The 19,849-nt window shown below is 48.2% G+C and overlaps 1 protein-coding gene across 14 annotated transcripts in view; it reads left to right on the forward strand.

The window, feature by feature from the left end:
* COBL (cordon-bleu WH2 repeat protein) overlaps positions 1-19,849 on the forward strand; it is a 257,272-nt gene that overhangs the window by 70,328 nt on the left and 167,095 nt on the right. For 13 of the 14 annotated variants that reach the window (XM_082632720.1, XM_082632724.1, XM_082632718.1 and 10 more), the window contains exon 2: positions 16,740-16,943. In XM_082632720.1, the coding sequence (XP_082488846.1) occupies positions 16,740-16,943 (204 nt within the window). Of the gene's footprint in view, positions 1-1,865; positions 1,901-16,739; positions 16,944-19,849 lie in introns of those variants that run through there. The other variant, XM_082632729.1, reaches the window with a different exon arrangement.

A 19,849-nucleotide genomic window follows, 5' to 3' on the forward strand; every position in this document is an offset into this window, starting at 1 on the left:
TCTCTTGTGCGTAGGGTTTCTTGGTTGGTTTTGAATGCGTTTGCTGCACAAATGAGCTTTCATTGGGCTCCTAGAGGAGTCAGCTTCTCCTCCGCCCTTGTTAGAGGCAGGAGGCTTGTTTTTTTGTCCCAAAGAGTAAACCTGCTAATAACAGTAAAAGCCGTTTTAACAGCTATAGTCACTGAGTGCCCTGCAAGAAACTTCAGGAGTCATCTTGGCTAATCCTCACGTGAACCCCATAATAAACACTGAAATCATTCTCCGTGTGGCTCCTGGGGAAACTGAGGCTGACAAGTGGCAGTACTTGCCCAGACAGAGTCGTCCGCTGTAGGACACACAGCTGGCAATATCTTCGCCAGATCCGAGCACGGCAGAGTGTATCACGGGGCTGGCAGATGCTTTGCAGCTATGAAAGGGTGTTCTGGGGCAGAATTCCAAAGGACGGTGTCTCTCCATTGCCCTGAAAAGCAGTGTTTTTATGGGAAGGCCATTGCCCCCTGGTTTACTGGGACTCTGGTGTTCCTCTCTTGATGCAGTGTTTCTCCTTCAGGCTGCCCCTTGAAGATGGCCTCTTAATTTGAGAATTCCATGGGTACGTGTATCTGGATCTTTTCGCTGACTGTTTCTCTTGTCCTAAGTTTTGTTTTTAAAGGCAAACATGGTAGGGAAAGCATCAGAGGGACCGGCCTCATTCCTCCTTTATTAGAAAGGATTCTTGTCTAGGAAGGAATAGTACCCTGAGGGTGCGAGGTACTTACTGAGCCCTGAGAGGAGGTGTCACCGGGGCTCGAACCTGGGGTCCCCATGACTCACAGTGGTCTGCAGAAGTCGTGTGCACATACGTGAAGGTGTCTCGGTGCATCGCGCCCTCATCAGATCCCCAGAGGAGTCCTGATCCTAGGGGCTCGGAGAGCCCTGAGGACCGACCTGGAACCTTCCCGCCGTCAGCCAGTCTGCCCGTCTCTCCCGACTCCGCCTCCTCCTCTGTACCATGAGGATGTTGAACGCAGCCCGTGAGTTGTGTGTCCTCAGCACTGAAGGACGTCCTCGGGGGCTCTATTGGACAAGGCTGGTCCGGACCCCACATCACAGCAGACTGTGCCAGAAACCTTTCCCAGCGGGGGCCTCCCGACCCACCCCCTCAACTCAGTGGCCCCTGCAGGATGCCCACCCTCTAGCACATGGCACAGAGCCTTGGATGGTTCAGCATTGGCTGCTGGATACCCTGGGGTATTTTGTTTTCAGGAAATAACTAGGGAGAGGGCCGGGGGCGCATAGTGGCTCAGGAGGACCCGTGGCAGTGTGAACCCGAGAGAGTCCCTTGCCTGTCGGATCCTCAGTCTTCCCGTCTGTACAGTGGGGAGAGTAAACCTGCATGTGCCCTTGTTGTGAGGACTGCACATCTGTATGCCAAGTGCTTGGGACTTGGCTGGCTTGTACATCCAGAAACTGAGAGCTAAAAACTCCGGTTACTGCTGGGCTCAGAGGCGTGGGAGCTATTACTGGAGGGTGGGGAGGGCTCGCTACCGCCTGGCACCCATCCTGCCCGCCCCCCGCAGTGCCGTGCTGTCCTCGGGTGTTGGCCTGGGCTTTGGGATGTCCACCTTTTCTTAGATGCTCGCACAACTGGGCAGTGACATGCAGCTGAATCACAGCAGAGGGGAGCGGACTCACTTGTACAGCAAGTAGTCTCTGAGTGACCTTCTCTGCTGGGACCAAGAGAGTCGTGGGGTTAGAGTCTAGAGTCGTGGCTGGTCCTACACGGTCTGGTCCAAGTCCTGTGAGTGCCGACTGGGAGAAGCGCTGAGAGAGACACTGGCCAGATGCTCCGCTGGAGAACATTCTACGGGGTCGCGGCAAGAATGGGGGAGAGACCTTCCTGAGGAGCGCGCCTTCCAGGGTGAGTCGGGAGGAGAGGCAAAGGCATTTCCGGCAGGGAGCACGATGTGTGAAGCCCTCGACGAGGGAGAGCTTGCTGATTCAAGGTAGCAGAGGAGGAGGCGTGCAGGGACCGAGGAGACTGGGACAGTCAAGGTGGGTGTGCTTGCGCCGCAGTGCTGGAGGGCTGTAAGCGAGGACGTGGTAGCTACTGTGATCTGTGATTTAAATGATGGCTTGAGGGGCTTCCCTGGTGGCGCAGTGGTTGAGAGTCCGCCTGCCGATGCAGGGGACATGGGTTCATGTCCCGGTCCGGGAGGATCCCACATGCCGCGGAGCGGCTGGGCCCGTGATCCATGGCCGCTGAGCCTGCGCGTCCGGAGCCTGTGCTCCGCAACGGGAGAGGCCACAGCAGTGAGAGGCCCGCGTACTGGGGGAAAAAAAAAAAAAAAAGTTGGCTTGAGTGCAGAATCTAGCAGAGGGAGAAGGGGCGAGGGGTGGGAAGGGGCCCATGGGAATCACGTGGAGGGGGATTTTGTCCAATTGGGATTCTATCCAGACCACCCCGAAATTTCTGGAACTGCTCTCTTTGTGTCTTGTTAGCAGTGGTGTCTCTGTCCCTTGCCCCTGGCCGGGGTGGCAGGGGGACACGCCCATGCTCTGTGCCCCGTTGCCTTAGGTATTGAGGACCCTTGTGAAGACCACTCTTTCCTGCCCTTGCTGGCTCCACGGTACTTTTTCCCCTCATTTCTAACAGCCCTGTTGGCCTATATTTGGCGTCCTCTTTAGGGTCTGATATCTGGGTTCCACTTTCTCCTGGAACCTCCTGACCCATGAAAGGATAAACAGAAGGATGTTGTCGGTAGCAGCGGAAGGCCCTACCTCTTACTGATGCCCAGAGCTCACCTGGGCTCCGCAAACGCAGGCACTTGACGTGTTTAAACTTTCACTGAATTTCCTGAGAAAACTGTAGAATATATCTTGCAGAAGGGAAACTCCACCCACTGGGTGAATACGTTTACAAAAGAGAAGCAGTCCATCGCTTCGCTCATGCTGGCCCCCTTCAAGGCTCTTTCCCGGGTGTGGCCCAGGTCCCTGCCTTAAATCCGGTTCCTGAGTGGGTGAGGCTGACAGGGGTCACACAGAGGAAGGAACGGTGCCAGGGACACCCCCGGGACGGGGACAGGCGCTGCGGGACACGGGATGCAGAGGACACAGGCTTGGAACCAGGCTCCTTGCCCTGTAGCCCTCACTCTGAATCACGGCTTTCACTCCCATTCTGTGGCTGAAATCCAGCTGAAATCGCCAACATTCCATTTAAATGTGAAAAGTTAAACCTTTGTCTTTCGGCTTCTTATCCTGCACATCGATCTTCTGACTTTAAGAGGATGACCGTCCTTTACGTTGACACCATCTTCATGATGGCTTTCATTTATGTATTTATTTAAAATGTTTATTGGAGTCGAGTTGATTCACAATATTGTGTTACTTTCTGCTGGACAGCAAAGTGAATCAGTTATACATATACATATATCCAGTCTTTTTTCAGATTCTTTTCCCATATAGGCCATTACGGAGTATCGAGTAGAGTTCCCTGTGCTGTACAGCAGGTCCTTGCTGTTTACCTACTTTATATATAGTGGTGTGTCTATGTCAACCCCAATCTCCCCATTTATCCCGCCCCCCTCCTGCACCCTGGTAACCATGAGTTTATTTTCTATATCTGTGACTCTGTTTCTATTTTGTAGATAAGTTCATTTGTAGCCTTTTTTTAGATTCCACGTATAAGTGATATCACATGATATTTGCCTTTGTCTGTCTGACTCATTGCTTTTATTTTTAATGCAAATAACTTAAACAGGTGCCATTAATTTGATGGATACATTTCATCCAAACAGGAAACTACAAAGCAGTTAAATGAGATAGTCCTCATTGCCTGTTGAACAGTGCACACAGCTAATTAAAAGGCCAGGGTCTTCATGTCGTTCTCAGACAACAAAGAAAAAGCTAGTTTGTACTGAAGCGATGCAGGGCTTGGTCCCTTACCCCTCAGGGTACAGGGGACAGAAGTCCTTCATTCTCTGTTGCTGGCATGTCCCCAACCCCACCCGGCCCTGGTGGGGAGCAGTGGGGCAGTGAGTAGTGACTACTACTAATTAAAAAAAAATTGAAATGATTGCACATGTCAAAAAAAATATATTCTGCACTTTGGGCTGCCAATGAATCCCTTTGTAGACCTTTAGGGATTGGTAAACTTTAGTTTTTTTTAAAAAAAGTGTTATAGAGACAAATTTTCTTGCACAAAAGTTTTACTTAAAAATTCGATAATTATCTCAAAAATCTGTGAAGTGTCTATTTAAGAAGAAATAAACAGGCGTCCTCAAGCACATTCTGCCCTCATCTCGTTTCTGTCCAGCCACTGTGTGCCTTCCGGCTAGAAATGGACTTAGCACAGTACTAAGTCCGTTGCAGATTTCTTCATCAGTCAGATACCCTCTCTGGGGCGTGAGAGCCTATACAGACACGTGACCTCTTGGGGGCACCTGCGCCTCACCGGGTCCTGGGCCTGTCATCTTATGTACGTTACCTAGTTCAAGCCTCACAACAGCGAGACCACAAAATCTGCGACTAGTTCCGGCCTCCTGGGCAGATCCTGGAGTGTTTGCTAGGCCCACCCCTTGTGAGTGTTTAGTGCCTTCGTTGGAAAAGCCTTGGCTTATGCGTTCACGCTTCCTAGCCTGCTGTGTACACGAGCGGGCAGCTCTGTCAGTGTCACGAAACCAGGTTTTGTCTGCCAGAGAGCGGGGCAGAAGCCCTTGGCTTGGTTCCCTTTCATGCCAAGTATGTGCTGACTCAGAGTCCTCGCTGCGTGGGTAGCTAGCTGCAGGAGTAGACCCTGGGGTCCTGGCAATCACAGATGCACATGCTGCCCTGCCCACACCTGCCTGCATGTCCTCACCTTCACCCCCCGCCAGCCCGGCTCACAGACACGTGGGCTCAAAGGGAAATAAAGTGTCCACCCTCAGACCCCCCTGGAGACTGCTGGGGACGGGACGGCCTTCCCTTTCGGGTGGGGTGTAGGGGAGCGTATGTCCTCTGGGGCTGTCTGCACACCTCACCCTCTAGGTGTGTTTCCACCAGGGAGGCCAGCACCCTAGTCCTCATCTCGGCCAGGCTGCTGACGCCAGGCCCACGGACTCCTCACCCAGGTGGAGCTGTTCTCAGAAGGCCTCTGACCCTCCCGCGGTCCTGCTTACGTACATCTTCCTGCCCCTGATTCTGTCTGACCCCTGCCCCTCTCTTGTTTCCCGTGATGGTGGGATTTCTCCTTTGGGTCTGACGGTCAGCTGCCTTAAATTTGCACTTGTTTGTGAACTTGCCTTCCAGAGCTGTGGATGTGTGTGTGTACATGTGTGCACGTGTGGGTGTGTGTGCACGTGTGAATCATGTACCTTGAGAGAAGAGCCTGTTTTGTTCCTCATCGTTCATAGGAAATTCCCAAAGTCCCCCCCTCCGCACGCCCAGGGTCCCTCCCTAACCCCCCTGCCAGCCTTCCTGAAATGTCCCCACACCCCAAGCCCCTCCCCACCTTGGTGCCGTCGGAATGACCGTCCTTGCTGGGGACAGCCTCGGGCCCACGCTTGTCCTTACCGCCTCCATCTGATTTTTCATGTCACCACTCACAAATCATCTCCTGAAACTTGGTGAACTCGGCCTAAATCAAGAGCCCTTACCAATCCCTGTGGAGCACTCATGCCTTCCTTGCCCTCGTGGTTGTACCATCCTTCTTCCTGGGTCCCGTGAGCTGTTGTCCACCCTTGGGGACCATGATCCCGTGGAGGGTGACTTACAGCTGTGATCATCGATCTTAGGATGGTCCTGGGATGTGATGGGGCCACCACATATCTGTTTAGTGGATGACTGTCTTCCCAGACATGCGTGGCATTGCTCAGAGAAGTTAAGCCTTTAAGTGTGAAGAATAAGGTTTGTGATGGTATGATTACAGTCCTGTTATTCCTGCCTGCCTTTCTCTGATGCTTCCTCCAAACCAGTGATTCCCAGATCACTGAATTCTCTGCTGCACCCACGACTTACAAGGAGGTGACTCAATTCGGAGTCAGATTCAGGAGGCCGGATGGACGGGGCCATTTGCCCAGAACCCCAGGCCTCCTGCACTGATTCTCAATGGAAGTGCCTGGCAGCCTCCGGGCCACTGCCTCCCTGGGCATGAGCAGAGGCCTCGCGTCCAACAGCTGGAGGAGAATCCAGGTGACCCTGGAAGTGACCTGACCCTGAGAACCAGAGCAGCTCGTGTCCAGTTTTCTGACTCTTCGGAGAGGAAGCAAACTTCTGCTTGGGAGACTCTTAGGAGAGAACGGTGACCCCTTCTGCCTGCAGGGCAGACGGACCCACTGAACCAGAGCTTGCTTCACCGGGCGGATCAGGACCACGAATAGCCTGGTCTGGTTTTTCTTTGAAATTTGGGCGGGGTTCAAATTTCTTTGAACTTTGAAATTCCCTTTCGGGAGAGGCTGTTCACTCTGCTTCCTGCCCGGGCGGCCACCAGCATGGTACATGGGCGGGGATCCTGCGGGCTTGTCAGTGGGCGGAACCGGCATCAGCCTCAGCATCCATGGATGGTCACACGTAGAGAGCGGAGCGCCCTTTGGACTCTGCTCAGGGACGTAGTGAGCCGTGTGGACGTTCTCTTCTCAGGCTGCAGCCCTGCCTGCCGGGGCCCCTCCAGCCTGGCTGGGTGCCAGCCATGGCCTGGAGGTAGGTTTTCATTCAGCCGCCTGGACTCGGCCCTGGGATTCGCACTCACTGAGCCTGGACGGTGTCAGACGCACAGCCCACACCGTCTTGGATCGGCTGCCTTTCGTTGGGGCAGCCTCTCCGCCTCCTGATTCACTCTGAAGGGCTCTGGGATAGAAAGCCGTCTGGCAGCGCCCCCGCTGATGTGGGAACTAGCAGACATGGCCCCGACATTTGGGTCATAACTTTGTGATGGTTTTAAGATAAAACCGTTTGGAGCTCTGACTGATGATGTTTGAAATGCCAGCAATGTTTTTACGTGACGGTTTTAACACGGATTACCTTTGAGATGCCAGGAATGTTTTTATTTTTATTGTTTCCATCTGCTAAGTCCTTCCCTGCCCGGGCACTCCCAGCTGGTTTCCTGCAGGGACCAGAGGGCAGGTGAGGGGCTTGCTCAGCAGCTCATGCCCTGAAGAGCCTCCCAGGGTATGCCCAGGAGGGGCCAGGCCCTGGGTCCCTGCCCGGTGGGTCCTCAGACTGGGGCAGGAACCTGGCCCTTTGACGGCCACGTGCTCCCAGACTCAGGTGACCCCAAACGCCCAACACCCGCACAGTCCTTCCAAGGTCAGCACCTCGGCTTCCCTGGACCGAGTGAAGGTGTCCGAAGTGGTCCCTCCCGGGCAGAGGAGGCCAGTGGTGCCGCGACCATGTTTTGTGGAGATGCTGCTCATAAGCGGGGGGGCCTGGGGGGTCCGTGCACCTGGGCAGCTTCTGCTCTTGAGCTGGCCCACGGTTACACCCTTGAACACACAGCCTGAGGTGTTGTGATGCTCCTGGGGTGGGGGAGGATGGGGGGGCAGCAGAGGTGTCTCGCTGCCCTCGGGCCCTGCTCCCTTCAGGGCTCCCTCCCCTTCCCTTTCCTCTAAGGGGCCCATGAGCCTCCACCCCCGTCAGGTCCTGCATCTTCCGCCTTGTCCCCCAGCCAGAGAAGCTTCTCGTGGGTGGTAGGACAGAGGCTGAGGGGCCCCAAAGAAGGAGCGAGCCCTGGCAGTAAAGACTCACAGTACCAGCTGATCCCATTACTAGGATGAAACGATTTTATTAGGATGAAGTCTAATTTTATTAGGATGAAAACTTAATTTTATTAGGAGGCAATGACGAAATTGTGAGAAAATCACATGACGTAAAATTTACCATTTTTGAGCCATGTTTAAGCATCCAGTTCGGTGATGTCAAGCACGGTCACATTGTTGTGCCACCATCTCCAGAGCTTTTTTTCATCTGGAACCATTCAGCGAACCGGAACTCTGTTAAACAAAAGCTCTGTTAAACCCATCCAACAAAGCTACCCGTCTCCCCCCTCCCCCAGCCGCTGGTAACCACCCTTCCATTTCCTGCCCCCGTGTGAACTTGGCTGCCCTCCGAAACTCCTGTAAGTGGAGTCAGGCAATAGGGGTCCTTCTGTGACTGGCTTGTTCACTTGGCTTAATGGCCTCGAGGTGCATCCATCTTATAGCAGGTGTCCGAATTTGCTTCCTTTCTAAGGCTGAATACTATTCCACGGCGTGTATTGGGCCATAGTTTGTTTATCCCTTCATCCGTTGATAGACTCCGGTTGTTTCCACCTTTTGGCTATTGTGAATAATGCTGCTCTGAACATGGGTGTACAAGTATCTTTTTGAGTCTTTACTTTCAATTCTTTGGGTTATATACCAGGCGTGGAATTGCTGGGTCATGTGGTAGTTCTATTTTTAATTTTTTGAGGCCCCTCCGTACTGTTTTCCGTAGTGGCTGCACGAATTCACGTTCCCACCAGCAGTGCGCGAGGGGGCTCATTTCTCCATGTCTTCGTCATCATTCGTTATTTTCTGATTTTTTTGATAGTGGCCATCCCAGTCCTGACTACAGCTTAATTTAATGTAATATAACGGTGGTAGTTTGGGGGTATATTTTTCTGTGATTTAGTCTATTAGAACTGGAAGCCCCCAGTTTCACCGACCTGGAAACTGAGGTCCAGGAAGGAAACTCCCCTGAGATAACACAGGTGGACACACAGGACCACCTAAGAGATGTTCTTTTCTGCTATGGCCAGGTGTGGCCTCGGAGCCAAGTCAGCCCCTGTACAGGTGTGAGGGCCAGTCACACTGGACTGAGGGGAAACGGAGGATGGGGATTGGCCTGCCCCCCTGAGATCAGGAGGCACCCAGGTTCAGGCCACAGCTGAGTTCTCGGTGGCCTTGTCCCTCCTGGGAGCCCCATCCTACGTCTACAGACCCGTCGCCCTGCAGACTGCACGTACTAACACCGCTTCCAGGGCTTTTCAGTGGCTGGGACCGCAGAGGTGCCTGGTCTGAGAGCGAGGACCCCAGAGTGTCCTGAGAGATGTCTGCAGTCGCTCCTTTCCCTCTGCCTGTACGCACTCCACTTACACTGGGAGTGTCAGTGTCATCTTGAACTCCATCCATGGAAAGGCGATTGCTGGCCGTCCCCCAGGGTGCATCCTCTGTGGGGCTTTGCGGAGCCTCGTGCAGGAGTCTGGGTGACATGCAGTGTCCTCCCCGTGCCCCCAGCCCATGCTCTCCCTCACGGCGTCGGTGTCCGGGCATCCTCTCTCCACCCCACCTGTCCTCCACCTCAGCCCTCGTGCTGTGGACCTGGGGCTGCACCTGCTACCTCTCCAGACTTGCTTCTCCAACCGTTTCCCCGGACGCCACCTCCCTCACCTACCTCCTGACTTCCCCTCCCAAGGCCTCCGGGACCCCGCTGGCTACAGGGTCATCCGGGTCCTCAGCGGCGTCCCACCTGGGAACCTCTTCCCGCAGCAGCTGGGCCCCTCCTCCAGACAAAACAGACACAAAACCATCCTCTGGTCTCGACCTCTTTCTTGGTGACCTTGAAAAAAGTAATTTAGGCACTCCCCAAGTATCTGTGGGATACCTGTTTATTTAGAACCCACCGGCGCACAGTTCCCCCAACTGTAATATGAGAGCTGGAGATCTTATCCTTTAGACTATGAGGGTCAGATGAGACAAAGTATTTATTTATTTGTTTGTTTGTTTATTTTTTGCTGTTGACATATAGTTGATATACAATATCATGTTAGTTTCGGGTGTACGGTATAGTGATTCAGTTTCATATATATACATATACACACAAACACATATATATATTCTTTTTCAGATTCTTTTCCCTTATAGATAGGTTATTACAAAATATTAAGTTTAGTTCTCTGTGCTCTACAGTAGGTCCTTGTTGGTTATCTAGTTTATATATAGCAGTGTGTGTGTGTTAATCCCAAACTCCTAATTTATCCATCTCTCCCTTTCTTCATTGGTAACCATAAGTTTGTTTTCTATGTCTGTGAGTCTCTTTCTGTTTTGGAAATAAATTCATTTGTATCTTTTTTCTTTTTAGATTCCATATGTAAGTGATAAGATGTTTGTCCTTCTCTGTCTGACTTACTTCACTTAGTATGATCATCTTTAGATCCATCCATGTAGCTGCAAATGGCATTATTTCATTCTTTTTTTACGGTTGAGGAAGAGACAAAGCATATTTGGAAAACCCACAGCACTCTGGTACACCATCTGGCAGTATAGTCAGCCCATCGGTGCTGTTTGACACCTCCTTCTATGATGTGCATGACAGTATTTTTTCCTCGCCCCCCATACATGTTTTTCCCTCCCTCATCTCCAAAGTCTGCACATCCTCAGGGCTGCTCACAGCCTCCTCTATAGGTGGACACCCCACCACTGCGGTCCATGCAGGGTTCTTCAATTTCATTGTTGTCTCAAGATTTTATAAGTCTGCTGAGTTCCTTGTACGCTGAAACTGATATAATTTCACTGTTGCCAACATCCATATCAATGAATATTTTTAAGAACCTACAAATATGAAGAGCAGTGTGCTAAATATTGAGCGTACAGACAGCCTTAGTACAGCATCTGCTGCCTTCTGGGGATATTAAATCAGAGTGGAAGAAATGAGGTTCTCTTTTGCCTCATAAAGAGAGGAATCACAGTGGGGGTGGGACCTCTGCGTCCAGGATCTTAGGCTGGAAACAAGCAGCTTTCCCAGCCTGCGGTCTGTACACTCGCGGACACACACAAAGCTTCTGAGGCGGGCCTGATGCTGAAAACTCAGCCTCTATGGAGTGGTGCCGAATCAAGTCTTAGAGACAGAGTTTTGGGTGAAGTAGAAAAGAATAGATGTATTGCTCTGCTAGGCACGGGGACACAGCAGGCTGGAACCCCTCAGAACTGTGTGTCCCAACCCGAGGGGATTTGGTGAGGCGTTTCATAGTGACGGTTCAAGGGCGGGGGTTGCTGATCAAGATCAGGGTGTGTGCGGGGCCTGCATTCCTTTAACCTGGCCTCAGGCCGGCTCTTCCTAATGGGCTTCTCTGGTTACTTTAATCTGGTCTCAGGTGGTCTCTTGATGAGATCTTCTCTGGAATGAAGAATGATAATATCTTCCATTTGTTGGGGGTTTTAGTTCTATAAGGAGCTTAAAGATATTGTTCTGTGTATCCCTTGAGGGGGACCCAGGACCCCGCCCTAAGGCTGCACTATTATTTATTTCTTTATTTTTTTTTTAACATCTCTCTAGGAGTATAATTGCTTTACATTGTTGTGTTAATTACTGCTGTGTAACAAAAGTGAATCAGCTGGATGTATACATATGTCCCCATATCCCCTCCCTCTTGAGCCTCCCTCCCACTCTCCCTATTGTTTCTTGGCTGCTCCTCCCTTGTCTCTGCATCCCCTCCCCTCCCTGATTAGCAGCTGTTTGAACCTGCCCTTTGGAACTCAGGGAAGGGCATGGAGGCTGGAGTCTGTCCGCTAAAAACCAGGCTTCCGTGCCCAGGAGCCCCACAGGGTCCTGCTTGGTTTCAGGTCCACAAATCCATCCGCACCCCAGGCATCACTTTCGGTGTGAAATTTTCCATGTGCACTTCTGAAAATCTGCAAATGTTATTCTGTGAAATAAAAACAGATTCATGAAGTTATGAACATATATATTAACTGTATATTTTTCTATCAGTTGCTTTTATCAAATGATACAAAATCACAGCTAAAACCCTATGCCATTTCCATGTTAAGACAGGAGCCTCTGTTCTAAAGAGATGTGATCGGTAACATAAACCAGCTCTCAGAGACTCAGATTTGATTGGTTCGTGCTGGCAGGTAAACACTTTTTAAGCTTCCCAGGTGCTTCTGCATGCAGGTAGAGACCCCTGAGCTCAGCCGTGTGTCTGGAGGCCAGAAGCACCTGGGGGATTCTCAGGAGACATGGTTTCGAGCTGTGTCTTCAAGGGATCAAAACCTCCAAGGCAGATGGTGAGGCAAAGGCGAGGGGGGACTTTCGTGCTTCCAGGAGCAGGGACCAGTGTCCTGTTACCAGCCAAGCTGGGGAGATCCAAGAGGAGCCAGGACTGAGGGTCCGTGGAGAGCCCTGATTTTCAAGCGCTGCTGTGGTTTGGATGTTGGGACAGCTGCACAGGGGCCAGGTGTGTGGTGGCCCGGAGTCTACGGGTCAGATGGCCACACACAGCTGGGTTTTGCTGTGAAAGTGTTCAGAGCCCAATCAGACCTTTGATTTTTACTTTTTTCAAATAAAGCTAGAAATTCATTGTGTTCTTGTGAAACATTCTAGTTTTTTCAGTGTTGGCCAACTTACACGTGCACACATGTGCACATGACACAGCACTGGACCCACAGAAGCCTCCCTGGGCATCCGTGCAGCCTGCAGGGAGCGTCTTGGTCTCTGTGTGGCCGGGGATGTTATGTGCAGAGCAAAGCGTGAGAAAATGAAGGGCATGCATGGTGGCGCTCAGTGCGTGTCTGTGGAATGAGGGGGTCACAGTAGGATTGGGTGGCAGGAGGCTGGGGTGTAGGACGAGACTGCATTTGTGCAGACATTAGTGATGAGGGCTTGGGGGTGCAGCAGTAGGCGTGGGGAGGAGGTGGGGATGGAAACAGTGTCCCAAAGCTGCCTCTGGGTGGTGGGGACAGCATTTATTTGGAAAAATCTGGAGTAGTAGACATTTCTTCTTCCTCTCTTGACCCCATCACAGTGCTGGCTGAATGAACAAATGCCTCCTTTTCTATTCAGCGTGTTCTGAAGGAGTTCAAGCCTTCAAGCCAGCTTTTTTTCTTTTTTTATTGGGGTATAGTTGATTTACAATCTTGTGTTAGTTTCAGGTGTGCAGCAAACGGATTCAGTTATATATATATACATATATCTATTCTTTTTCAGATTCTTTTCTCATTTAGGTTATTACAGAGTACTGAGTATAGTTCCCTGTGCTATACAGTAAATCCTTGTTGTTTATCTATTTATATATATTAGTGTATATATGTTCATCCCAACTTCCTAATTTACCCCTCCCCCTCACCTTCCCCTTTGGTAACCACAAGTCTGTTCTCTGTCTGTCAGTCTGTTTCTGTTTCGTAGATAAGTTCATTTGCATAATATTTTAGGTTCCACATAGAAGTGATATCATATGATATTTGTCTTTCTCTGTCTGACTTACTTCACTTAGTATGATAATTTCTAGGTTCATCCATGTTGCTGCAAATGGCATTATTTCATTCTGTTTTATGGCTGAGTAATATTCCATTGTAAAGCCAGCTTTATTAGTACCCAGAAATAAAAATGTAGTTTACTTGGAAAGTATATTTATTTCCTAAAAATGATTTTTTCCTGAAAGTACTTCTGGGAGGTAATGCTAATGGCAGGTGGACTGCTCAGAGACTGGGCTTCTAGCTGAGACCTATGGTTGATTAATGAAGGAACACATGACTAGTCTCTCTTCCTTGACTTTTCCGTCTGTATAATGGGCCGATATCTGGTCTTCCTAATAGAGGTTGAAGGATGCACTGGTTAAAACGTCAGGCTCTGGAAACAAATTGTCTGTAATCTGAGAAAGGTGTGCCCAGACTCTTTATCTATAAAACAGGAATGGCAGTACCTCCTCACAGTCCTTGTGAGGAATAAATGAATTAATACTACACAGTCCATAGACCAGTGCAATATATGTTTCCTACTTCATCTTTATTTCTATAAGTTTAAAGGAAAAAATATGTAATGAATAAGAATAAAGCATAAAAATTATAAAAAAATATGATGTAGGTATAAGAGAACTAATTTATATCTACTTATCAGGGTAGAGGATGAAACCCAGGTGTCATTCCTAAGTCTTGTGTTGGCCAGTGGAGTGAACAGTGATGGTTTGAGGCCTCATCTGAACCCTATTTGCTGTTTTTCCCCACTTTAAATGACCTCTTTCCTTTTACTACTAAAGCATAGAGAGGTGATATTATAGAAGAAATTAGGAAATGCATAGAAGTGAAAATAGCAAAACAAATGTCATGGTACCCATCACCCAGAGATCATTGTTACTAATTCTTTGCCTTGTCTTTCTAGACTGTTTTGTGATCTATTGCCATAATGCATACTTCTCTTATAAACGGTATTTCTCAAAACAAATAATATTTCAAAGTTTGTTTTCTTAAAATGTCTGTATTGAGTATTTTGGAACATCAACTTATATACATTTAAAGTATATTTATTCTTTTACATGTAGTTGTCCAGTTTTTCCAGCACCATTTATTGAAGAGACTGTCTTTTCTCCATTGTATAGTCTTGCCTCCTTTGTTGTAGATTAATTGACCATAGGTGTGTGGGTTTATTTCTGGGCTTTCTATCCTGTTCCATTGGTCTATATTTCTGTTTTTTTGTGCCAGTACCATACTGTTTTGATTACTGAGCTTTGTAGTATAGTCTGAGGTCAGAGAACCTGATTCCTCCAGCTCTGTTTTTCTTTCTCAAGATTGCTTTGGCTATTTGGGGTCTTTTGTGTCTCCATTTTAAAATTATTATTTTAAAATTATTTGTTCTAGTTCTGTGAAAAATGTCATTGGTAATTTGATAGGGATTGCATTGAATCTGTAGGTTGCCTTGGGTAGTATAATCATTTTGACAATATTGATTCTTCTTAATAACCTAAATGGGAAAAGAATTTGAAAAAGAATATATATATATATATATATATATATATATATATATATATATATATATATATATATATATATGTATAACTGAAACACTTTGCTGTATACCTGAAACCAATACAGCATTGTAAATCAACTATAGTCAAATATAAAATAAAAATTGCTTTTAAAAAGAATATTTAACCAGTACTGGTATAGCATTGCTTTAGTACCATCATTTATTGAAATTCTCTCTTTTTGACCTGTGGTTAGAATATCTTACCTACGTTTGCCATTATAAATTGCGTTGTACTGAGTATCTTTGCACCTCCCACAATGCATTCCTGTGGGATTGTTTCTTTAGGATAAATTCCTAGAAATGGAATTCTGATGTCTGATGCTTTGGGCCAGAGTGCCCCAGCGCATTGCCCTGCAGGAAAAGTTAAACGTTGAGGGCTCACGTGGCCTCTCTGCGGCTCCTCGCTCTGGAAGAGGGCAGGCGGGAGCACAGAGAGGTGGGGAGGGGCAAGGCCCTGGGAGCCAGACACACCTGCTCTGCATCCCTGCTCCGGGCTTCGGGGGAGCTAGGATCTTACTGACACTCAGTGTTCTCAACTGCAAAATACTTTCAATGAAGTGAGCTTCCTAAGCATATTATTAGCATAGGTCCTGATGCTGAGTAAATGCCAGTTCTTGTTATATAATGCCCAGGGCCTCTGTAAAATAAGATTCTTATATATAAGTAACAAACATATAAATAAATGTGTGCATGTATATACATACACATAAACATACACATGCATATGCACATACATATACATATATGTACTTGTACATAAAACACCTATGTACCTAAATATAAAATAAAACACCTACACAAAGTAAGGTCAGTTGCCTCCCCTGAGTAATGTGGGAGCAGACAAGAATTTCTAAAAATGTTTCTCAGAGTGGGTGATTTATTGACAGGTGTTTAGAAGTCTACAAGGTGAATTGAGAATTCAAAGCACAGTCAGAAATAAGGTGAAAACAGAGGGGGCGCAGGTGGCCTGTTAAAATGCCGTCACTTGTAGCCCCTGCCACTAAACTGCCACCTCCGCCCACGGTGCCCGTGTCTGTGGGTGTTGGTCTGGTGGATTTTCTGGCTAATTTAGTACCTCCTGATGTAGTCCTATCACATCCTCAATACCGTGGACCCATGGACTCCAGATCCTCAGCTGGTTGTGGATCCAGCGGTTTCAGCCAGAGCAATGCAGACCCCTTAGTTAGCTGGAATTTGTAACCCAGTCCATGGTTCAGAAAGGACTGGTCCAAGCACATTCTGCTGCCCCAGCCCACTCCCAGGAGGGGAACACATTTTAGGCTGTTTCTTTCCAGGAACACTTACTTTCAAAAATGCGTCCCCCATAGACCATAGACGGGCGGTTGCCGAGGGGGAGGGGGTGGGGGAGGGATGGAGTGGGAGTTTGGGGTGAGCAAATGTAAGCATTTATATATAGAATGGATCAACAACAAGGTCCTACTGTAGAGCACAGGGAACGCTATTCAATATCCTGTGACAAACCATCATGGAAAGAATATAAAAAAGGAATGTATGTATACATATCACTGAGTCACTTTGCTGTACAGCAGAAATTAACACAACATTGTAAATCAACTCCACTTCAATTTAAAAAAATGATGCATCCTCTACTTTTCTTAGTTGTCCGTTTTCTCTATGTTGAAGAGTGCTAATATATTGATTTTTTAAATTGAAATAGAGTTGATTTACCATGTTTCAGGTGTACAGCAAAGTGATTCAGTTATACACACACATACACGTATATGTGTATATATATACATATATAAATATATATATATTCTTCTTCAGATTCTTTTCCACTTTAGGTTATTACAAGATACTGAATATAGTTCCCAGTGCTATACAGTAGGTCCTTGTTGTAATATATTGATTTTTTAAAGTTTGTGCAACTCGGAAGGCCTTAAGCACTTATAAGGCTGGACAATTAGGAGGAAAGGTCCTCAGGAGCTGCTGGCCATTGACAAGTGATTTGCTAACTTTGGGTTGGAAGCTGCCACTTCATTCAGCCCTTCCTGTTCTCGCCTTTCAAGGAGGAAGATGAAGGCTCGTGCTCCCCCTCCTCCCGGGAGGCCCACCACCCCCAACGTGCACAGAGGCCAGAGACCTCCCCGCGATGCGTCCCCCAGCCCCCCGCAGAACCTGCTCAGCAGGAAGGAGACGCTGGACGGCAGGGTGGTGGCCATGACCGTGGTGCTGCCTAGCGGGCTGGAGAAGAAGTGTGTGGTCAACGGGAGGTAAGGGCCTGGGCGCGGCAAGGAGGGCTCTGCCGGCCAGTTTGCAAATCCACCGAGACCCGAGGAGTGGGCGCATCCTCCCGCGTCGGGCTGGACCAGGGCCTCGGGGTGTAAATCTGGGCCCAGTGACAACCTGCAGTGTCACAGGCGGCCCGGCTGCGTGTCAGCTGGGCCACCACGCGTACCCTCATCCTTAGGACTGCAGCTCACTCCTGTTAGAGGTGGGCTTAGAAGGAAGGGGGCTCTCAGGCCCATAAGCACCTCCAGGTAGGTGACCACCGGCACAGGTGGGGCCGGCATCCTTGGCCCTGAAGTTGCACAGCCGGGGGGCAGCCCCATGAGTGACTATCCTCGGGTCCACTTATGGACTGACTCTCAGAAGTATGAGTACTGTCAGTTATCAATCTTCCAGATGGAAACAATGCAGGTTTAGATTAAGGAATAGGGCTTCCCTGGTGGCGCAGTGGTTGAGAGTCCGCCTGCTGATGCAGGGGACGCGGGTTCGTGCCCTGGTCCGGGAAGATCCCACGTGCCGCGGAGCGGCTGGGCCCGTGAGCCATGGCTGCTGAGCCTGTGTGTCTGGAGCCTGTGCTCCGCAACGGGAGAGGCCACAACAGTGAGAGGCCCGCGTACCGCAAAAAAAAAAAAAAAAAAAAAATAGATTAAGGAATAAAATCCGACCCGTGGAGTTGACACTGACGGGAATCACTTTCCAGACCCTCGATTCCCACCCGCACCCTCATTTGGAGCTGATCTGCCTGCGAAGGTACCTGTGGCCGAGCTCACATGCTGGTTCTCCTTCCCGTCCCTTCCCAGCCGTAAGAGGCAGGATGGAAGCATTGGTAATCCTCCACTAAGAGTATGAAGGGTGTTATTACCGATAGAGTTTCTAACTTGATGTTTGACATTTATCAAAATAGATCGTAATTATACAGTTTGAGCAATTCTGCCCTACTGTTATTAACTCAATCCATAATAAAAATTTTAACAAAATCACAGGAAACAATTCCGTTTACATGTTTAGACATTTTATTGTGCAGAATATGATAGAGTGATCCATTATAAAAACATTCAAGCTTAAAAATAGTTTTGTTTAATTCTGAGGCAGCGGTGAACGGGAGTCGTATTTCTAGGAAGCCAAGGAAGGTAAGAAATGATGTGAAATATTTAAATCTTAAAAAACCGTTTGCTCGAGTATTTTAAAAATGGATAATGGTGGAAATCACATCACTCTGGGTGTTTTTATTCTTGTGGGTACATTGAAAATAGTGATACAACAGTTTTATGTTAAAATCTTAGTATTCTGATTCTACCTGATGTTACATCCTTTGCAACTATTAAATTTTTTTTTTTTTTTTGCGGTACACGGGCCTCTCACTGCTGTGGCCTCTCCCGTTGCGGAGCACAGGCTCCGGACATGCAGGCTCAGCGGCCATGGCTCACGGGCCCAGCCTCTCCACGGCACGTGGGATCCTCCTGGACCGGGGCACGAACCCGTGTCCCCTGCATTGGCAGGCGGACTCCCAACCCCTGCGCCACCAGGGAAGCCCACAACTATTAAATTTTATAAGGAAAATTCCAGGTGACAATTTATTGGCAAAGGGGTACATAGGTTTTTAAAATTATTTTATGGGCTATGTGTGCAAAAAGTTAAGGACTGTTTCTCCAGGCATTGATATGTACCTAGGATACAACATCTTCAACTCTAAAAGGGGGTGCCAAGCAGCTTTCCAGAGTGTTACCAGCAGGGTGCACCAAGGTGTGCTTCTCTGTGGGGCTCCTCCTCGTGGCCGCCACCCCACCAGCAGAAGGCACTGAAGCCCGAAGTTAGGACTTACCTTGATCCCTGTGGCCTAGCACCCACAGAAGGCAGTAGCTCCTGTGGGCAGGGTTCACGCAAGAGATATTCAGGTTTCTAAAGTGTCTGTGTTTCTTGTTTTACACAGGGATCTTTGTTCTAAATACGCTTTTCCCACTTAACTTTAACTTGAGAAGCAGGCCATATTATCATAGGTTTACAAACTACTTTAATAGACGAGTGCAATTTTATTAGTGGCTGTATTACAGTTGACCCACCATTCTTATATTTTTGGCCCAATTTCTAGTTACATTTATAAAAAAACACTTTAGTGAAGTGTGATTAACGTACAAAAACTGTCCATATTTCACGTGTACAACTTGAGTTTGTGGCTAAGTATACACCTGTGAAACCATGACTTCTTTGTCTAGTTATGCATCTTTTAAGAAAATGGACTCATGGGTCATGTCTTAAATAATACACAGGTCCGATCTTACAAGTGCATGAGGAGAGATAGAATGCCCACTTGTAAATGAAAAATATTATTTTGAAAAATGTTTTCAAACTGAACACATTCTTCCAATTTTATCTTTAGTTTTCTTTTTCTTTCAAAGTAGAAATGATCACTGTGCCATTTTGCAATGCGGCTGTGAGAATAGGTTCAGCTGTAGAGATTAAGTATGAAAATACTCTTCTCTTTTCTAAGTAGTAAATACTCATCCCTTCCCCAGGGGTTTCCTGCAGCAGCCTGTGGGCTTTCTTAGCGGCCTGTAACCTGCTGACGCTGCAGCTTCTTGCTTTGGGAATTGGTTTTATGTGTCCTACTCTTTAATTATACAAGAGTGGGCCAAAGTCACATTCCTGACCCTTGCTGAAACCAGATCTACTAATCCTTTATCAGTGTGGTTTCTCTCTTCCATTTTATCAGAGAACATGTCCACCTTTTCGCAGGATAAGCAAGTCGTTTATAATTTACAGTCAGCACCTTAACTACCTTTCCAAACATGAAAGATTCTCACAAGGAAAACACATCAGTACTTGGAGTCTGATGATTCCATTCTGCATGTGACAGTGATTTTTCTGTCTCTCTTTTTTTTAAAGTTTCCTT

The sequence above is a fragment of the Mesoplodon mirus genome, assembly GCF_964341445.2.
Source record: "Mesoplodon mirus genome assembly, chromosome: 9".
NCBI classification, from domain to species: Eukaryota; Metazoa; Chordata; class Mammalia; order Artiodactyla; family Ziphiidae; genus Mesoplodon; species Mesoplodon mirus.